Source organism: Dermacentor silvarum, chromosome 7 (assembly GCF_013339745.2).
Source record: "Dermacentor silvarum isolate Dsil-2018 chromosome 7, BIME_Dsil_1.4, whole genome shotgun sequence".
Taxonomy (NCBI): Eukaryota; Metazoa; Arthropoda; class Arachnida; order Ixodida; family Ixodidae; genus Dermacentor; species Dermacentor silvarum.
Window position 1 is genome coordinate 99473479 of NC_051160.1, and position 21602 is coordinate 99495080.

The window sequence follows — 21602 nt, forward strand, 5'->3', positions numbered from 1 at the left end:
TTTGGAACGTTGTGATATGGTCTAAGCAGGATAGACATGATTTGCAATACAAAATGCTGCAGATATTCACATAATTGTCTGCTAATGCGTAAGCATCCTTTATAATTATTATTATAATTATTACTATTTGGTTTGTACTCACATACACAACGACACGAAGGAAATAGGGAGGGAGCAAGCTGACAACTACCACCGAGAGGCGCACAACGCCTGCATACACTTTCAGGAGGAGGGAATTGAGGAAATTAAAATAGGAGAAAAGAAAAGAGGAACTAAAGAAATGACGGAGACACAGACAGAACAAAACGAAAACGCAAATAATCTCTATACACGGGAGGCCAAGGCAGTATCTTTCAGAAGTGTTAGCACTGCTCGGTTGGCCTGGTCACGTCGAGCAACGCACCCCCTTGGAAACAGGCAGTCAAGGGTCGCACATTGCAGTCTAACAAGTCTATATTCCTCAATTAGTAACGCGTGCTCCGCAACAAATGCGGGACACTCTCAAACGAGATTCATAAGCTGGCAACACAAGTAAACCGAATGTCTTGCGATTACGTGTTTACCGTGTTTATTCTCAGAACCCGCTACAGAAATTCGGAGAGCTGTCTTCAAATGCGTAAGCATTCTTTGGCTCGGCTGTTACTTCGCATTGTATAAAAACGCATGCATTGTGTAAAATCGTTTGAAAGAAGCCGGTGGTGAGACGTCGTCTAAGTGTGCAACTAGGTGTTGATCACTATCACAGCCAGCTGCTCTTTAGGTGCCTAATTGTGCTCAAATGGCGCGGTTTAAAAAAGACAGCACACTGCTTTCCTTGTGTCCTGTACATCCGCGCAGTTTATTAATCTCTCCGTACCAATCGCCCAGCTGTCGACTATAATTGAGTAACTTAATTGTCGTGCGGCGCACTACACAGCGTCTGTAAAACCCAATGTATTTTGAAGCTCGTGAAACGTAAGCAGAAAATTGCGTGCAATCTGGCCGCTTTCTTCTGACTGTTGTCATTAATTTTTTTTTTCGCAGAAGTGTAGTAGATGACTGAGCGAGTGTGAACACGTCGCAATATCCGGCTCCCACGTGACTACGTTTTATCTGATGATGGCCTGCCACAGTAACCTCCCGGGAAATGAAAAGTCCCTGCACATGAGCTTTCAATTCAATTCAGGGGTTTTACGTGCAAAAAGCACGATTTAATTAGGAGGCACGCCATATTAGGCTCCGGATTAATTTCGACCACCAGGGGAACGTTGCAGGGCTCTAAGTGCACGGGACATGAGCGTTTTTGCATTTCGCCCCCATCGAAATGCGGCCGCCGCTGCCAGGATTTGATTCCCCGACCTCACGCTTAGCAATGCAACGCTTTAGCCGCTAAGCCACCATGGCGGGTGCTGTAGAAGAGCTATTTAATGAAATATTTAGGGGCCTCTGAGGCTTTCAAGTACTCTTTCTTACAATTCAGAGGTCCGGGAGCTACATTTACTGCAAACGTATGTGCCATAAAGCGAGAATTTGATGTCTCGTCCGTTGGCATAATTTTATATTGGCTCCACAGATAATTAGGCTAGCTGCAATACTGAAATTTATTCCCTGTTCTACTTTACTCAACAATTTTGGCCAAGAATTCGCCGATAAAATGAAAATTCCCATGCAGAGAATATCACTGGTCGGCGAGCTAAGCCTACCGTCTCGATCGGTGGCAATCAGGGGTCCTATTAGTGATTGGCGTCTTTGTGAAGTGTTTCTCGCTCGCGTAGGCATAATTTATTTGACCAAGTTGGTGTAAAATGAAATATGCGGGAAATATGTTTCTTTTGTACTTCTTGACTAGGATACAATGTCTTCCGAGCATACTTAGGCCGATCCCATTTGACCCGAAAAATCACATGCGGCAAGTCGAATCGATACGCGTCTAAGGAAGCTGACATATGAAATTGTTTCGTGCATTTTCTGCTTTGATTCCTTAGCTAACTATGTAATCTACATAACTTATCTGCTCCGCCGTCTGATCAGTGCACCGCGATGGCGCCGACCATCACATGTCAGCAACTGTAGCGCCACCTGTCTTGTTCGCAAACATAAAGGTAATGCTAGCGGTACTAGTATGCGCAGGGCTTTATGTGAACATCTACTGTAGGCCCATTATGTTATAATTTGAACTGATTTCTGATTCTTGTCATCATGGAGCCATCCCCTCGCTGACATTCATGTCGCTATACTGGTACCTTCGTTATTGTTGCGCTGTCATCGTTAGCGCGTCATTGTCAACGAGGCCACTTACGGCTGCCCTGGTTCACACCTGTGCTTTTTATGCATTTTCTTTCAACTTCTCTATGCAGCCATACAATTGTTATTGAATTTAATCACTTCGGTGGCAAGGTTTCTTTTTTTTTCTTTTTTGTATATTCAATTACGACTGCAAATAAATTTCTAAAGATTGCAGTTCGCCTACGTGCTTTTTACCATCAGATACAACCAATTATTACAGCGTCTAAATTCATTGTCTTCTTTTCCTTGCTCATCCTGAATAGCCAGGTGCCCCGACACTGCGTTTCCTGCATATCACCGACGTGCACGTTGACCTGAGATACTCGGTAGGCAGCCGTGCCGATTGTCTCGAGCCTCTTTGCTGTCGTGAGGAGAATGGCAAGGCCAATCGGCTCGGTAACAATGCAGCTGGCTACTGGGGCTCCTTGCGCAAGTGCGACCTACCTGCCAGGACGCTCGAGAACATGCTGAAGACTGTGCGTGACAACCTGAAGGCGAGTCCTCAATGAAATCTAGAAGCCGCGTCGAGTTGTTTTGCATTTATGATGCTTTTTATGGAACGGGGTCAAATATCACTCCGAAATACAACTGCAAACAATACAGGCACACGCGCACAAACACGCACGCACACAAGCACACATACATGCGCACACTCACGCACTCAGACACATGCACACACACACACATACACACATACGCACACACGCACACTCACACACACACACATACACACAAACGCACACACAAATACGCACACACACAACGCGCACGCGAGCGGTTGTCTTCGATGACTGGGCACCAATTGCTAAGATTTACAGCCGTCGCGCTTGAACGCGATAAGCAATATTTTTTGCAAGATATTTTACAAGCATTGTTTTAGGCGTATATGCAGTCAGCGTAAAGGAGGAACCACTAAGTAGGAGTCCTGAGTGGTACGTCGCCAGACACGCTACGAATCGCATTGGCGTACGACATATGTTAATCCACAGCTTCATTGAATCTACACGCTGCAGCGGGGACTGAAACAGCAATGGAAAACGGTGAGTATTTCATGGTGTGCAAATCTTAAAGCTGTCACTAGCACCAGGATGGCTACTAAATCGAGTGGCCTTGTGCTTTGACTAGCCTGAATTCTGGAATTGTAATGTGCGTGTTCAAGAAACATTGATGGAGAGCACTATAACCAGCATCTTCTTATCTGATGCCACAGAGGAAGCTGACACAGATTTCTGGTTCGACACTCAGTGGCTGTCAAGAGCGTGCATGTGCTGTTTCCTATGAGAAAGGCTGCACCTAAACCAAAAACCAACAACCTCGGCGCTTAGGCTACCGAGTTGAGGCTTCTACTGAGGCTACTAGGCCAATGTCTGCGTCGCCCGTGCTGATAATAAAAGAGAAGTCGCAGTAGATCGAGTTCTTTCATGAGCTTTTTGGAAGGAATTGATTTGGGTGTAACTTTGGAGGAATTGATTTGGGTGTAACTTAGTTTCATGCTTCTAAAGAATCGAGTTGTCGATCAGTGTAATGTCGGGATGCTTTATTATGACGTCTTTATTAGCTCCTTGGTACAGCACCTGCACCGGCATGATTGTCCCGCGCTGAGGTTCTCGAATGATATCAATTGAGTCGAGTTGGTTTTCTAAGTAAAGCTGAACTGAATGGAATTCTGCGGTTTTACGTCCCGAAACCACGATTTGATTATGAGGCACGGCGTAGTGGGGGACTCCGGATTTATTTTGACCCCCAGAAGTTCTATACCATACCCTCAATGCACAGGACACGGGCGTTCTTGGATTTTGCCCCCATCGAAATGCGGCCGCACGAGGACCAGTTCGCGGTGGCTGTACGTAAAGCTGTGCGGCAGTAAAGGTGTGCAGTAAGAGTAAATTTTGTTTAACAATATTATAATATACTGATGACTAAAGTCCATCGTTATTTCTGTAGTCGGTCGCTGCATTCGAGACCGCACTTTCATAGCAGCGCTGGGAGGAGTACATTGTATCTCATGACATCGGTAACGGTGTTTTGATTAACAAATTACCCTTATTGCTCTTTTTCTTATCCTATAGAGTAACGTAATCAACCTGGCGAAACCTGGTTAAACTGCCTGCCATCGAAACTTTGTCTCTGAGCTGGTGCTTTCCTTGTTTGTTTACCCGATTATTCATTCAAATATTCATGTTCTTGCGAGGCATTGCTCCTCTCTTCATTACTTGGATGATCCGTGAAGTAGGAGCACAAAAAAACAAGGAAAGGTGACACGCACACTCGGTTTCGACTTGTTCTAAAGCTACAATGAGCATGTGGAAACAGCACATGCACAAGGAGTTCTGACGCGGTTGCCACATCGCAGGTGGATTACGTCATCTGGACAGGCGACATTGTCCCTCACGATTACTGGAACACATCGCGCGAGGGCAACATTGCGGTGACTAAGTACACGGCGGACGCCATCGCTAAGTTCCTGCCTGGCGTGCCAGTCTTCCCGGCGATCGGAAACCATGAGTCACACCCTAGCGACAGGTAAGCATCTCACAAGACCAGAAGATACAAGGTCAACGACGGCAGTGCATTAATGTTTAAACATCCGTGCGACGGGTGCTGTAGTGGAGAACTGACATATTTTATTGGAATTTCCGAAGCACTGTTTTGACTGCGAGTTCAAAGAGAAAATTGCATGCCACTTAATCTCAGGAGTAGATATTTTTATGCATGCGAGCTGTGGATTCCTTGCTCAGACATCTTATTCATATTGAACTAACCTTAGAGGGCTTGGTGCCTAAAAACTTACCGTGCTCATTGAATGGCTGTAAATTATTGAGCAGAACTTCTCCGTTTAATCGCCAATGTAACCTAGTGGTTCAATGCAGCCAACAGCAGCTTTCATTAATAATAATGAATCGGAGCACTTCTGACTTTCGATGTTTCCACTTTCTCGATAATGAAATAGTTGTTATCCCGGCGTAGTCGTAAAAAAGGAATATCTGACAAAATAAACTAGTGAATTCTCAAATAAAACATGAGCCCAATTGCGGAGACCATTTGATTCCTACTCAAAATTTTATTATTCGCATGTGTCCTAGTAGATGTATAACCTTTATTTAAAGAAAACGTACTGTACTGAGGCTTTAACAGATATAATGATGCGCACTAATATATTTCCCAAGCAACATCTCTATACAGAAATTGCGATCATCAGGGCTAATAATTGCTGACTTCAGAGGCTATCTTTGTAACAAAAACTTGGGTGAGCATACAGGAACATGCCCGAAAACAATCACGTGCAACATAAAAGCAAACACGAATATTTGAATCGCAATAGTGAGACCAGCAGTATTTCACGATGGAATTAATGTAAGAACCTACAATCCTATTCCCCCATTTATGAAACAGTTCTTGCGCTACGTAACGCTTGTTAAGAAGTAGCACACAGTAGCCACAGCAAACATAATATTTGCCTAGACGCCCGTCCAGCATGAAACAGCTTCCGAAACCAAAAGCTTTCTGAAATAATATTTATTGAGCGAAACAATGCGCAGCTTCCCGCCACCCGAGACAAAAGGAGAGATGTCAGTCGCCTGGCTCTACGGTGCCCTGGCTGATCAGTGGTCGCGCTGGCTGCCCCCATCTGCCACCAACACCCTACGAAGGTGAGCTGCCTGCTGAGAACTCCGCGACGAGTTACTTGAGACGACATGATTAATCGCATCTCGCAAGGGCAGCAACTGGGACGGGTGGCCTGATTTCATAATCTTACCCTTTAAAATGCTCGCTAGGCTCCACTAATATCATTCCCTGCACTGTCCCACGCTTCGCATTTTTAACGGACATTAGCAACAGTGATTAGAAACGCCTTTTAATACACTCCGCTGCGCATTCTGTAACATTCCCGTACTATCTTGAAAACACAAGATATCAGATAGAGTAACTACGTCTCTTCAATTGTGTTTGGATGGTTACTGCGACATGCTAAAAAATACGCAGTTTTCTTTCTGCGCTGATATCACACGATATTCACGAATAGCCGCAAGCGGCCAATTGTCTCCCAGAGCTCTACGTTGTCAGGCACCCTGATTTGGTGTCATAATTAAGAAGGCATAAGATCTTGGTCAAATAGTTAACAAGAATACATAAAACGTGGCCCCGAGCTGTAAGGAAGTGCCGTTGCTTTGGAAGACCACCGCATTTTTGGAACGGATAGCATACTTTTAAACTCCTTGTCGTCACCGCGCAGAAGTGTCCTGTACAAATATATTCTAGATACCTAGCCAGAACATGCGGATTTACCCACACCTCAGGCATGCGCGTTCAAGATTCTGTTCCAGATTACTTGCAAAGTTTACCGCATTGGAGTTCACAAAACTTCTTCGAATTGGCCCAGATTTTATGAATACAAATATTTCTGAAAAAAATATGTTAAGCATTGGAATGTTAGAGTGGCTTCAGCGCGTTCCCTTTAGCACGGCGAAACTGCTTGTGTCGAAACCACAAAGAAGTTGTTCTAAAATTGCTAGTTTTATTACCACAGTCACAATGCCAAGCGCGGAGGTGTGGTTACGAAGATCACGGCGGTTGGGAAACAGCGCTCAAAAAAGAAGTAGGACAAAAAAAAAAGTAGACGTGACATGCGCTGACTTCAAACCAACGTTTATTCAGAAGCACACGGGTTCTATTAACTTTTCTTATACCAACTAGCTCACACATCATGCGTCGCACAAAAATGAATTGAAAAACTGCGCAGGGCTTTCACTCTAAACAATAAATTGAACAGCACAGGCACACTTGTGCGTTAACAATAACTAAACGTCATCATATCGCACAACTCTCAATCGGTATACGTGACAGAGCGCTTCAAGGCTTAGCAGGGAGCAAACTCTGATATGGTGAATGGGAGTATGGCGGTTCAACTCTGGCGAAGGTGTGTTATAATTTTTCCACTCTTCTTTAGCTCAAATCGCTAAGGAATCACACTTGGCGATCAATTGAGCTGCATACTTCATTTCAAGAATTTAAAGACGAGGTATGTAACATACACTATCCTACGTGCTGCTGATGGATTTAAACTCCGTTGTAAAACCAATTTCTCCAAAAAGATTGCTGAGGCAGACACCAATTAGGGTTAGTTAGGTAGACATTCCTATTGGCCGGCAGGCTTTTTTGTTTCTTCGTGACAACGTCAACCTTGCAAGCATGCCACAAGTGTCTTCCACACACCACTCTTTATATCAGTGATGGCGAAGACTCGCCTACTCCTTGCGTATAACGTACGCAATGCTCCTCGCCGTGTACAAATACTGTCTACCTTATAGTAGGCCCATGGAGAAGTGCGTACAGCGGAACCAGCGTGTCTTCACACGCTGGTTTCGCGGTCACACATTCTTGTCAAAGCAGAACAACCATTGATTGATAGGCACATGGCAGAATTCTGCTACAAATGGCCAAGCGGCACGATGACCCGCCGTGGTTGCTCAGTGGCTATGGTGTTGGGCTGCTGAGCACGAGGTCGCGGGATCGAATCCCGGCCACGGCGGCCGCATTTCGATGGGAGCGAAATGCGAAAACACCCGTGTACTTAGATTTAGGTGCACGTTAAAGAACCCCAGGTGGTCTAAATTTCCGGAGTCCCCCACTACGGCGTGCCTCATAATCAGAACTGGTTTTGGCACGTAAAACCCCATAATGTAATGTAAGCGGCACGATGCTTCATCAAACTGTGATGAGCAGGTTCTTTTGTCTAATATTTTCGGACGGTTCTCTGAGGCGAAGCCTCCCAGAACCCAATCGAGGACAAAGCCGTTTGTTGAAAAACACACAAACTTTTAATAAAACTAGAAGGAAAAGAAAACCATAAACCAAACACACAAAGATAACATGAAAACACGTAGCTGGAACACTAATGATATGAGGCAAGTTCGGGCAGGCTGCGGGTGTGAGTATGCACTACAGTCTCGACGCGAAGCAGCGGAGACGAGACGACGAGATAAGCGGTGTTCGTCTCACCAAAAGTCGTTGTGTCGGAACGTCGTACAGGCTGCCAGAGCGTGGGAGCTCTGGCTCGGTGGGAGAAGATAGACGGCTCGGGAGCACGGGTTGACGGCGGCGGCGTCCTGGCCGGGCAGCTGGTCGTGGCACTCGGGCTCGTAGCCCGACAGCTCACGTTCTGCCCACGGGCACAGACGCTCACCGGCCTTGGGCAGCAGCAGTTGATTATCGGGCAGAGTGACGATGCCCGGGAAGGCAGGCGGCTTGGCAGCAGGGGTTGACGGCGGCGGCGTCCTGGCCGGGCAGCTGGTCATGGCACTCGGGCTCGTAGCCCGACAGCTCACGTTCTGCCCACGGGCGCAGACGCTTGCCGGCCTCGGGCAGCTGTTTACGAGAGTGGCGACTCCCAGGAACGGGTTGGCAGGAGGCCCCGGCCGGGTGAAGTCCTGGTGGCTCGGGTCCGGAACCCGACGGCCGTCTTCAACTCCCAATCCGGTGGCCAACCTTGTCCTGGTGCCGCTTCTGGAACTCCTCCCCCTACTGCCAGCGCGGCTCCTTTTTCTGCTGCTCTGGTCGATTCGTCGATTTCTCATTGGCTGCTCGAAGCTCCCTGTTCCTTTGCGATTGGATTGGTTTTCTTTTGTTGTTTTCCTTGTGCCGCGTGTTCACGTGCTGGCTGCTCTTCGGCGTCGTCGTTTCCGGCGCGGCGCGGTAGAGCGGCACGCGCTCTCCTTGTCGTCTGCTTCTTGTTTGAATGCACCGCACCTTGTCGCACACCACAAATATCACCGTCGCGCACCACACATCACATAAGTCCCTTTTTGGGACAAGTTTTTCCACAGAAAAAACTGCCGGTCAGTGCGCGACGCATTTCACACTTCAATCACTGTGTCTCCACCACCTATCCTTGGTCCAAACACACAGCACAGTGAGTTGATATCATTATACTGATAGTCAGAAATAAAGTTCAGTGAGAACCCCACTCAGAATAATCATGAGCTGGCCAATTCAAGCAAGTGTAAAATAAGCACAGAAGAGAACATGTCAACGAAATATACAGAACACTTGATGGCATTCAATGCACAACACTCAAGTTTTGATGAACCGTGCGTAAGCAAAAGTACAATACACTTATAAGTTCTATTCATCCAGGGTCAGGTATCCAAAAAAAATCCAACCGGGGATCTACAGCATCCTCAGGTTACTCTAACCCACATTAGGCGAATCGCTCGTCTCTTGTGCGTTCGAGACGACACTAGCGGTGCCAATTCTATGCGATTTCGTAGCGGCGAGCATCTGCTTTTTCCGAAGACCTGACTCAGACGCTTAGCTGAATCGCCGACCTCTATGTGGTCGTGCAAGCATTTCGCACGCGTCTCAGTGGAAATGATCTCCTCTAACGCAAGAGAGGACTGCTCCACTGCCTTAGTCATGGGGAAGTGCAAAGTCGATGCCTCCCCTTTACATTCTTCAGGACATGTATCTGGGAACTCCGAAGGGTTCTCTTCAACAATGTTACCGGCCTCCTCAGCTAGCAGGCCCTTGAACCGACCTTGCGTGCATGCGTTGTCACTAAGTATTAACATGCTATGGGTCTTACATTTAAAGTAACTGGCATTTTTCTTTGACTCTGTACAAGTCGCCTGGCTGAGTACTTCCATACACCTCAGGTTCATTCCATATTCACCTATCGGGGTTTCAGGGACGCAGGCAGGCAAGCTCACCTCTTGAGGTGATTCATCTGGGTGGTCCTCGCACCTGACGAGGCCACTTGTCACCACTGCAAGGGGCACACCGGAAAAGTGGGGGAGCATTTCATCGCTCGCCTCGCACTCTTCGAGGTCATTGGCATTGCGAACCTTTGCCCAATCAGTCGGGCTTTCTAGAGGCATCTGCGCTTCTTTATGCGATGTGCTTTCAACTGCACTGGTTCGCAAGCGTACCTCCTTGTCGGTGGTGTCCTCTTCGAGGTCACTACCACTGCGCACCGTTGCCCAGTCAATCGGGCTTTCTGAAGGCATTGCCTCTTTATTCAAGGTTCTTTTACTAGCACAGATGAGCATGGGTGCCTCGATTTCACTGGTAGTTTCCCGCTCCCTGCTCTCCCAGCTATCCTCAGCCTTCTTGAGGTTAATTTCAGGATCTAGGCTGGTTATTTTCCTGTGCATTTCTCTGCTGCCCTCTTCTTTAGTGCTTTTTTCGAACGGAAGGCCGCGACGGCGTTCGGAGCAATCGCTAGACAGATTTTTCGAACTGCTGAGTCTAGAGCCTGCGTGAAACGTTTGCTCAATAGAGCTTGCATACGACTCCAGCTCGCGAATCTCAATCAGTGAACGTGCCGTTTCCACCTCCGCGATCTTGAGACTCAACTGCAACAGACGTGCCTCGCGCTCAAGCTGATCTCTTTCCGCTTCTCGTTCGGCGGCCCTTTCCTTTCGTTGCGCAGCCCGTTCTTTTCGCTCCGCAGTGCGTTCTTCTCGCGCTCGCGCCTCCTGCTTGGCCAACCACGCTTTTAGCTCTGCTCCCTCAAGCCCCATGCGTTCCGCTAAAGCTAACAACTCTCGCGTGCTAGCCATGTTTTTAAACTGAGAATTAGCAATAAAATCGAAACGAACGGCTTTGTCCTGTCGTGGACGCCACTTTGTGATGAGCAGGTTCTTTTGTCTAATATTTTCTGGCGGTTCTCTGAGGCGAAGTCTCCCAGAACCCAATCGAGGACAAAGCCGTTTGTTGAAAAACACACAAACTTTTAATAAAACTAAAAGGAAAAGAAAACCATAAACCAAACACACAAAGATAACATGAGAACACGTAGCTGGAACGCTAATGATATGAGGCAAGTTCGGGCAGGCTGCGGGTGTGAGTATGCACTACAGTCTCGACGCGAAGCAGCGGAGACGAGACGACGAGATAAGCGGTGTTCGTCTCACCAAAAGTCGTTGTGTCGGAACGTCGTACAGGCTGCCAGAGCGTGGCAGCTCTGGCTCGGTGGGAGAAGATAGACGGCTCGGGAGCACAGGTTGACGGCGGCGGCGTCCTGGCCGGGCAGCTGGTCGTGGCACTCGGGCTCGTAGCCCGACAGCTCACGTTCTGCCCACGGGCGCAAACGCTCACCGGCCTCGGGCAGCAGCAGTTGATTATCGGGCGGAGTGACGATGCCCGGGAAGGCAGGCGGCTTGGCAGCAGGGGTTGACGGCGGCGGCGTCCTGGTCGGGCAGCTGGTCATGGCACTCGGGCTCGTAGCCCGACAGCTCACGTTCTGCCCACGGGCGCAGACGCTTGCCGGCCTCGGGCAGCTGTTTACGAGAGTGGCGACTCCTAGGAACGGGTTGGCAGGAGGCCCCGGCCGGGTGAAGTCCTGGTGGCTCGGGTCCGGAACCCGACGGCCGTCTTCAACTCCCGATCCGGTGGTCTACCTTGTCCTGGTGCCGCTTCTGGAACTCCTCCCCCTACTGCCAGCGCGGCTCCTTTTTCTGCTGCTCTGGTCGATTCGTCGATTTCTCATTGGCTGCTCAAAGCTCCGTGTTCCTTTGCGATTGGATTGGCTTTCTTTTGTTGTTTTCCTTGTGCCGCGTGTTCACATGCTGGCCGCTCTTCGGCGTCGTCGTTTTCGGCGCGGCGCGGTAGAGCGGCACGCGCTCTCCTTGTCGTCTGCTTCTTGTTTGAATGCACCGCACCTTGTCGCACACCACAAATATCACCGTCGCGCACCACACATCACACAAACCCAATGAAAGCTCATCTATATAGCGTGCCATGACTTTATTTGCCGTTGCGTCTCTGGCATATAAAACAAGGGAAGACAAAGAGACTATATTGTTTTAGATGTAGATTGGTGAATATATGGACAGCGCAGGAGCTCCGGTTCAAGAAACAAGCTACATAGTGCGGAAATTTCTACCCAAGAAAAAAAAAGGAAAAAATAGAATCGCTATAGAACGGAATATTAGCGGCGAAGACATTCATTGAGCGTGAGTGAGTGAGTGAGTGAACTGTATTTGGTCCACGATAGAGCGTCGAAAATGTTTTTTCGGAGAGAGCTTTCAGGAAAGTTCTGTTACATGTAGACGGGCGTCTTCCACCCAGAAATATAGATGCGGGATCATTGCAATTGCCGAAGGGCATGCATTTCAACTCGTAAAGGCCATCTGGGTTGCAAACGCTGGTTTTTCTATGTCGCCTTCGTGCATAGGAATTTGCCAGTAACCGCAACGCAGATGGAGACTGGAGAAGTACTCAGCACCTTGGAGAGAATTAGCGGCATCGTCAATGCGAAGCATGGGCTACAGATCCTTGTGCGCGATCTTGTTGAGCGCTTGGTAATCGACACAAAATCGCACGAAGCCTTGTTTTGTCCCCACCAAAACGATGGGAGACGACCAAGGGCTCGCAGAGGGTTGGATTAGCTTACGCTGTAGCATGTCGACGACGTTTCCCTTATAATTTTCGCTTGTCTGGAGACGTTATACGGCCGATGACATATGTATATCTGCCGTTTGTGTGAATCTGATGCGCTGTGACAGAAGTCTGCCCCAATGTGACGTGAAATGAACCGTCATGCTTTATAAATAAGGCAAGCAACTGTTGCGTCTGCTAAGCGGTCAAGTTGAAGCTGACTACAGCTGCTAGAGCGGATGCAGGGGAACAATGTGCAGCAGGAGGGATTTCAGAGGCAGAAGACCCCAGGGTAACGACAGAGAGAGGCTCTGATTCACCAATGGTGCCTCTCGGAAGAAAACATTTCTAAGGTGTTTTGTTCATTGCAGCGCGAAGCCTTGTCAAGTGTAACCCTTGTCAAGTGTAACTAGGCGTCATACACATTTGTTACCCCTTTTGTAAACCAAAGCGCAGAAGGTAACACTAACACATCCCCGTGGTCACAGACGTTGGATGTGATGGTAAGGATTTGGTGACAGCCTGGAGGTAGCTCAGAATTTTCGGCAGCAAGCAGATGCTTGTACTTTTCCTTGCCAAGCCAATACTCGGTGTCGCTCATATGTACACCTTGCCGACAATATCTAGCAACAGAACCTGAAACAACAAAATCGCATCCTATAAAGAGCTGGCGCAATGAGGGCGACGGCACAGCAAACTGTGTGGTACACGATGCCATCGATGAATAAAGGCACAGTACAGTGGATAGTGTATAGTGGATAGGTCGGATAATGTTCCCATGAACGGCAACCAGTGTGGGTCCATCGTAAGGCGTCGTAGCTTTCCTTAGATGCCTACAGAAACCGGCATGAATAAGTGATAAATCGAACCGGTATCCACCAATGCTTCATCTTGAACAGCGCACACAGATATCATATTGCAAAGGTGCGCTGGAGGAACTGTTAGAGCAATGCTGGAGAAAATGGACTCTGTGAGCGCATTTTCCTCCGAAAACTGCGCTATTTAGTTTTCCGGCCGACGGTCACAGGTGAGTAAGGCAGGCCGAAGCGGGGGAGATGAGCGGCGGAAATGCGAAGGTAAGCGGAGTCTGGTGGCACGGTAACCACTCAGTGTCTCGGTTGTTGCAGGTAGAGATGTGGAACGGTGCAGAGGAGAAGCATAACGCTGGCTTTGATAAGAGGCCCCAACAGAAAACGCTTAGCGTTCACGCATGCCGTACCCCCGACGGTCATCTTGATGGCACTTGCGGTAAAAACGTGACATATGGCAGCGGTAACCACAGTAATAGCATATAGGGCGAGAAGGACGCCAAGTCAGAGAGTAGGGGTGCTCGGTGTGCTGGCAGATAGAAAGGTCAGATGAGACTATGAATGCTGAAGTGGTATATAGTGGCCATTGACCGGAGGGGTGGCGCCAACCTGAGCCTATGTTGGAAGTGGGTGAGGGGCAGGAGGGGCCACATGCGCAGAGCAGGTCATGGACGCAAGTTCCTCCTTGATGACGTGGCGCAAGGCTGCCCTAGAAGGCTGAACAGGAAACACCAGCGAAGATGACGAGCCAAGTCACTGGAGTTCTTCGCGTATGATCGCCCGGGTTATTACCCGCAGTTCGAGTTCTGCCGTAGAACTATGTTCGCGGAATTGCGATTGTAAGCGTACGGACTCGATCTAGTCGAGGGGCTGGCACGTCAAGACGATGTCAGCGACGGTAGCCGGGTTCTTTATGTTCACCTAGTTGAAGGGCGCAGTCCCAATACCTTAAAGAATGTGACGTACACTGTCCGACTCAACCATGGCATCACTGGCGGGGTGACAGGGGGCGAGAACTTTCTCGACGTACAATGTGTACGACTCGCCGGAGTGTAGTTTGAAACCATCAAGACTTTTTTCGCAAGAGCGGAACGAATCACCCGCGTGCCAGAAACTTGCCGAAGATGCTGCTTGAAATCCAATCGGAGAAATCAATCTCATGGTTGAAAAACCAGGTCTTCACCACGCCCGTCAGATACAACGAGACATGGCGGAGCTTGAGGAGATCGTTCCGACCGATTAGCAGAGCGTACTCGCTAGTAATTGTCCAGCCAGTCCACAGCATCTTCACCGCACAGACCAGCGAACAGATGGGGATCACGCTGGTGACCGCTGATGATCAAAAAAGGTGCGGCTTGCGCTGACGGGATGGTTAGGGTAGAAGCGCCCGGCTGCTCGTCCTGCAATATCCTGGCAGACAGTGGACTTGGAACGAAACTCCAGAGAGCAGGCCAGGCGTGCCGAGGACGGGGGACCGAGAAGTACCGCCACCACTTGTGACGTGCCAGTAAGGGCTGGTCAATATTGAGCCGCGGAGAGGCGGCGAAGGGCCCCAGGCACAGTTGATACTGACGATGCGTTCGCACGCGCGATGAAGTAGAAAGCCACATGTATGATTATGACACTATATAGATTAGGAAGAAGTGCATAATAAGTGCCTGCAATAAATAGATCCTGAAATGTGCGTGAAGAACCCCATAATCATAATATTATTGTATAACGACGATGTACACGTCAGGATCCATCAGTGCATGACAAGCCTATGCGAAAGCGGCTGCCTGCCAACAATTAAGCTTCACGTCTTGTGCTACGAACGGTGAGTACCCATTTTGGCGTTATTATTCAGCAACCACATTGTGACACCTGCAAGGATTCCAAGAGCTCTACAATATGCCTTATGTAGAAAACAAATTCCGGCAGGAACCCTACTGTCAACTCTATTCAATGAGCATTGAAACAATTCAACGACACAGCTCATTACAATTGCCGAAACGCGTCATATATGCGAAGTTCACTGAAGAGAGGGACGTAATCATTGACAATTTCCCAGTGACCCCACTTGACATCAAAATGTTAATTAGAAATAGTCACGTACCCAGTAAAACAAAGTCAGTGATCCAAGTTGACACCAAAGATCATCATAAAGAGCGACGCATGCCTAGTTGCCCTAGTTGGGGTAACAGAGATTGATTAAAGAGCGGCACATAGCAAGTGCCCCACACCCAGTAGCCCATATTGGTGCCACTGTTGAGGTTGAAACTGCTTGCCTCAGCAGCACAGACCAATGTACTACCAATTAGACCTAGGACTACCAAATGATCCAGGCTGGCATGAAAGAGCCTATAAATGGGCAGACCAACAAACAGAAACTATCCAAATCGAAATAAAAGAAAACTTCTTTCAAATGGTTAACTTTGAGTGCTGACATTTTTGTTTTCTTTCAGGGCTGGTTACTATTCAGCAAGATTGCGCCCTGGACTGAAGATCATTTCTTTGAATACGAACTACTGCGACTCCTTGAATGTGTAAGTAAGTGATGCAAGTTACATCTAACTTGAAACGTTTGCAATTTTAAAGCAAAGTGAGACCTCGGTCTTGGTGATGGCTGTGTTAAAATAGAATGCAAACCGTTCAAAGAAGTCGATCACTATTCTCAGCTATTGTCTTGCTCAGCGGATAACTTATAGGGGTGAGATTAAGGTGCCTGAGGTTGGAGTAAGACTTTAATATTCATTGCCACGTCCGTCAACGTGAATCTCCATAGAACTTAACCAAGCACGCGTTTTCATCTGGACCGAACCAGTCTAATACGATGATACATCCAGTGAGTCGGTTTAGGTATTATTACGAGTGCTCATGCAACATTTTATCTAACTTACTTTTCTATTAGGTTTATTGGCATTGCTGGAGAATAGGCTAGCCGACACTCCCTACACATCCAGCCTAACAGTTGCATAGTAGAATACCGTGCTGTCCAGTTCAGGCATTTGTGGCCAGTAGCAGTTGGAGTGCCGGGCGAGAGAAGTAGCAAAGCCGCAGGGATCCTGAACGAAGGACCCTTTCCACCTATAGCTTAAGATTTGGCATTATTTACACAGTCGGCTCGTCGATATCCTGCATTCTTTCGAAACAAGAAATAAGGAAAGTGGAGGCTATGCTACTATTTGTGGCAAAGACCATCCAAGCGTTTTGTGTCTAGGAATTGTAACGGTACTTGCGGAAATAATTTACGTCGGCTTCTTTCAGCAGGACTAAATAGGTTAAGCGCCTCTTACCTTGAATTGGGTGATTTATGCACAGCGGTGAAAAATATACACATTCTCGCCACGTTGTCTACTAAAGGTGCGAAAGATAAGGATATTGAATAGGGACGGCGGAGCGCTGTATACGCCACCGAAATAATTGCTTGAGTCTTGCTCATTGAGATATCATGGGAATCAAAAGGTGATTGTTCAGAGCAGGCAACTTGTAAGCCAGAGATAACAACATATAGTCCATTTTCACACCAGGGTAGCTAGCTACGGCTGCGAAAAAGTTAAACGGCAATTAAAACACCTGTTGAAATTTATCAAACACAATGTCGTCTTTAGGGAGCTGGGGGTGTGAAGGGAGCGGTGTCACGGTGCATGGCACTCTATCGCTTCACTCGTAGTCTGAGGGGAGTCGGATGACCGTCAGCCTGCTTTCATTGTTCGTACGGCACCATCTTCGGCAGCACCCACATTTTGAGCTTTGACGCCCTGTTAAATAGTTTTAAATGGTTTATCGGGTCTTGCATACCAAAACTAAAATTATAAGGAGAATATAAGACACACCGCAGTGGATGTAAACGTCCATGAAATACTGATTACAGTGTCGGGCTTCGTTGCTTGAGGACCTCTGTTGGAATCCGGCTGTCGGACGTTTTTTTTTGTATTCGTACATACAAACATATATCGGGAACACCACAGCGACAAATAGCTCCAGGGGCACATACTGCATACACAGTAGCACACATCGGCTACTGGTTCATTTCCGATACGGAAACCTTATGGTATCCGCTAACAAATGCATTTTCTTTTAAAGTTGCCTGTCATACTTCAACGACGTTAAACGACGTTACATCGGTGAAATCTTAAAGCGTCTATGAGTTTGAGATACCTACTAAACATGGCAGACGAGCAAAGTCATTCGATGTGTCACCTACATTAGTCTCCGATAATCGAGTGCAGAATACTTCAAAACCTCTGTACGTTAGCAGGTTGTGCGGCGTGGCGTGTCGTAATTCAGTGTAGACCAATACACTGTAGTGAAAATCAAGGAATCGAGACTGAGTAAGTAATACTGTACAGTGGCATATGTGTCAGTAGTGAGCACAAATGTAGGAAGGACAGAGTTCAATACGGACGTCTGTTAAAGTCTGGAAGTGTCTAGGCAGGTGACAAACTAAATTTTGTCCGAGAAAGCTAGCACCAAACAAACTAATGTAAAGCTTCCTTCCAACTGCATGTTCACTGCGACGGATGCAAAATTTATCTTATAATGCCAGTGTTAATTGCTAAATTGATACTTGCTAATGTTTATATTTTACGGCCGCAGGTGGCTCTTGATAAACGCCACAGACCAGGCGCAGCAGTTATCATGGCTCGTTAATGAGCTACATGAATCGGAAACAATGGGCGAAAAGGTAAGGTTGTATTTGGATGATGTCATTGAGGTAATTGATACTTTAACCGTGAATGCTACTGACGTCATGAGAAAGTCAATCCAACTGGTCGCAGCGATTTCACATTGATACCATTTTTAACATTAACAATTTATGGCATGACGTTCCATGTTCAACCAGAGAAACGTGAGTGGCGGAGCGTGTGGTCCGTCCGCAGCCTAGAAAAAACACCTGGTCGCGAAGATGAATGAGCAACAGTGATGTATCAAGATCAGTGTTCGTGGCACGTCACAGTTGGTGATACATCTTCGCGCCCTTTCTTTTTTGGTACTCTGTACAAAGACCATGTGTTCAAATATTCATATTTTAATTTTTGAAGATAATACATCAAGTACATTGCTATGTGGTTAGACTGTCTAAGTATCAAATAAGCATAGGTTCTCCCGAACACCACGTGGATTTGTTCAAAAGGCATATGTGCACGAAGGCGATAGCACATGCCAGCGTGTTCTCCACCTGTATTGAATTACGAGTTTCGGAAGTTACATAATTCTTATAGTATCGCTTATTACGTTTATTAAGCATGTAGAAAATTTACTATTGTGATAAAAGTTGTACGGACACTCCAGGCGCATTTCTGTCGTCGCTGTGACGTTCCAATAAAGTCCAAAGGCGATAAAATCGTCGGCGCGCGCAATGTGTTGAATATGCGAGTGAAAGTGTGCGAGGCTGAGCTGGCGATCGCGGCTCAATCTCACGCACGCAAGGGAGAGAACCGGGGAAGCAAGCGCAACGTCTTCTTGTCCCGCGCAGCGCTCCGGAGGGAGGGTTAGGGAGAGGAGGGCACGTTTTACCCCGGGCGACCCAAGCTGCCGCAAGCACCCGCCGGCGCCGCACGGCTCCGCAAGGCTCCGGGGGGAGAGTCGAAAGAGAGGGGGGGGCACGTTCTACGCCGCGCGCGCCTACTATCTTGAAAGCCATCTGCGGCGGGTTGAGTCCACCCTGCATTGTGTTTTCGCGCATCAGTTCGCGTTGATGGGAGCGGCAGCCCGAAGGTCAATTCTCTAAATGCTGCTGCCGTGCTTACTCACTCCACCGTTTTGACAGCGAGTTTCCGCGGTCATTGAGATGCGCTCATGTTTGCTTGTGCGCGCGTGACGCCATGCTTGTTAATTTAGTTGGTATGTCTATGTTTACAAGTTCATAGGGCCGATAAAACTAATATCCCTACTTCGCATAGCTGTCCACTAATTTGCTATCTCAATCGATGCATCGCAATTTAGGAGAAACTGTAACTTTTTATTTCAATAAATCACTGTTACCTGCATGTGTCGGTGGAGTTGTACTACACACTTTATTGGTCGCAACTAACGCATGGCTGGTTATTGAATAATTGGTTGAATAGTGCAGCCAAAGTAATTGCATACACAAAGGCAAGTGCCTTGGTTGAAACGTTGGATCCAGTGCCCTTCTCCGATGATTCTTGGTCACTCCAAATCTTCCTCCTGCAATCTTCCGTTATTGACTTTTTTGGGTCATCATATTGCAATCCTGGGGCCGAATTCACAAAGTTTTTCTTTCGTAAGCACTCCCTGCCATTGGCCAACCGCCTTCGCTAATAATATGTCCTGCATCAGGATTGACTGAAATTTTCTCATACGAACAATTTTAGCGTAAGAAGGTTTTATGAATTCGGGTGCAATGACTTATGAAGTTGGGCGCAACGCTCCGGGGGGAGGGTACGGTGGGCGGGGGGAGGTTCTACGCCTCGTGCGCCCGCCCGGGCGGCTTTATCTTGAAAGCCATTTGCGGTGGGGACAGAGTCCGCCCTGTGCTTTGTTTTCGTGGCTTAGTTCGCGTTGAGGCAAGCGGCAGCAGGATGGTGAATTCGCTCGCTGCTACGCCGCGCTTACTCACTCCAGCGTTTTGACAGCGACTTTCTGCGGTCATCGAGTGACATGCGCTCATGTTTGCTCGTGAGCGCGGGACATCATGCTTGTTTAGAGATTTACACGGCTGATAAAACTAATATCCTTACCTCGGATAGCGCTCCACTTATTTTCTATCGCAATCAATGCTTCGGCTTTTGTGTCGAGGCTGCGACTTTTTCTTTGTTTATGTGAAAATCATTTTAAGCCTACTTCTGAAACATACCAGCGCCCCCCCCCCCTCCTAGAATAGCGGCTGGTAAACTATCCGATTTTGTACGTTGGTATGATTTTAATAAATGTACATTGGGTAATAAAACGGTGAAATGAAAAGCTGTAAAGTGCCTTACGTCTGTGTGTAGTCAGTACGTGAGGGAAAATATGATCTACGCTTATATCAGATTCTGTATCTCGTCTGGGTTCATGAATTACAAACTACGACATCTGTCGCACAGTGTTGTTGCATGCTACGGTGGACGTGCCACCAAGTTTAACATCTCAAGATATAAATAAAGCTTTGAGGTATTGTTGTCGCGCACCAAACCACTTATTTCATCGACTGGTGGCAGCAGTGGCCTAAAATTGGCAAGGGCACACGGCAGGCCCTTGTGAGCATCAGCTAAATTTAGTCTTATGCTGGAACTCTGCCTAAAAGAAGTTCAATGAATTAGTCATGAATTAGCATGCAGGCTCATGCCGGTCATGAATTAGCATGCATGTCATGAATTAGAATGCAGGCGGACAAGCCCCTCGAACAAGGCATTTTTAATTATTTCTAGTTTCATTTTAGCTTAGTGCCCGCAAACAGCATCATAATCAAATATGCCGCTACTGCTGTGCTCAAAGAGCGCGTTGTTATTGCATTTATCTTAGCTAGTGTTAGTGTAAGAGTGATGGGTAGCTTCGTTGAGACAATATATTTTCACTGTTGGAAGTCGACTCATTGTATCTTTAAGTGCTGCAGTCGCAATCCAAAATCTCGGTGCAGCGACATACCGCTTCAAGCAGGGACAAATCGAATGCGCATCAACCGGCCAGGCAGACAGACAGACAACGAACTCTATTTGATCCTCAGGAGCTACTGTCAGGACCTCCTAACGGGAGGCCGTTGTAACCACTGGCCGCGCCCATGTAGAGGTCAGAACGCCGTGACGCTCTGCCCTTTCCTGGGCACTCTGGATATCCTGGGCTCGCTTTCGGAGTACCGTGCTTTTGATGGCCTTCTCCCGTTCGGATTCGAGGTCGTTTGGCAAAGCAGAACACCGCTAGAGCATGCGAAGTATAGATAAAAGGATTTCACTATAGTCGGGATGACCTGGGACCACGTCTGAGTATATCCTACTCGGGAAGCCCCGCGACGGGAAAGATCCCGTCTGCAACATTCTAAGAGTAGCTGATTGACCTCTGCTGAGCTTGAGGTGAGGAAGAGGATAAACTCTCCTGCCAAGTTGCTAATGTTTGGCAATTTTATTGAATGAATGAAGTGAATCGTTCTGCTGAGTGCCTTCCTGCGGTTGGGAGCCTCCAGACCATCGCGATGGATGAGTTTCTCACGCCACGGTCGTGGGCCATCTATTG

General features: G+C 47.7%; 1 protein-coding gene across 12 annotated transcripts in view; it reads left to right on the forward strand.

Moving 5' to 3' along the window:
• Positions 1–21602, forward strand: part of LOC119459033 (sphingomyelin phosphodiesterase) — a 145535-nt gene that overhangs the window by 26396 nt on the left and 97537 nt on the right. Inside the window, exons 4-8 of one of the 12 annotated variants that reach the window (XM_049671072.1) lie at positions 2529–2759; positions 4619–4788; positions 5805–5915; positions 15896–15976; positions 18030–18117. The exons of 7 other annotated variants lie outside the window; for them this stretch is intronic. In XM_049671072.1, the coding sequence (XP_049527029.1) occupies positions 2529–2759; positions 4619–4788; positions 5805–5915; positions 15896–15976; positions 18030–18117 (681 nt within the window). The remainder of the gene's footprint in view (positions 1–2528; positions 2760–4618; positions 4789–5804; positions 5916–15895; positions 15977–18029; positions 18118–21602) is intronic. 4 more of the 12 variants (XM_049671071.1, XM_049671070.1, XM_049671068.1 and 1 more) reach the window with 4 other exon arrangements.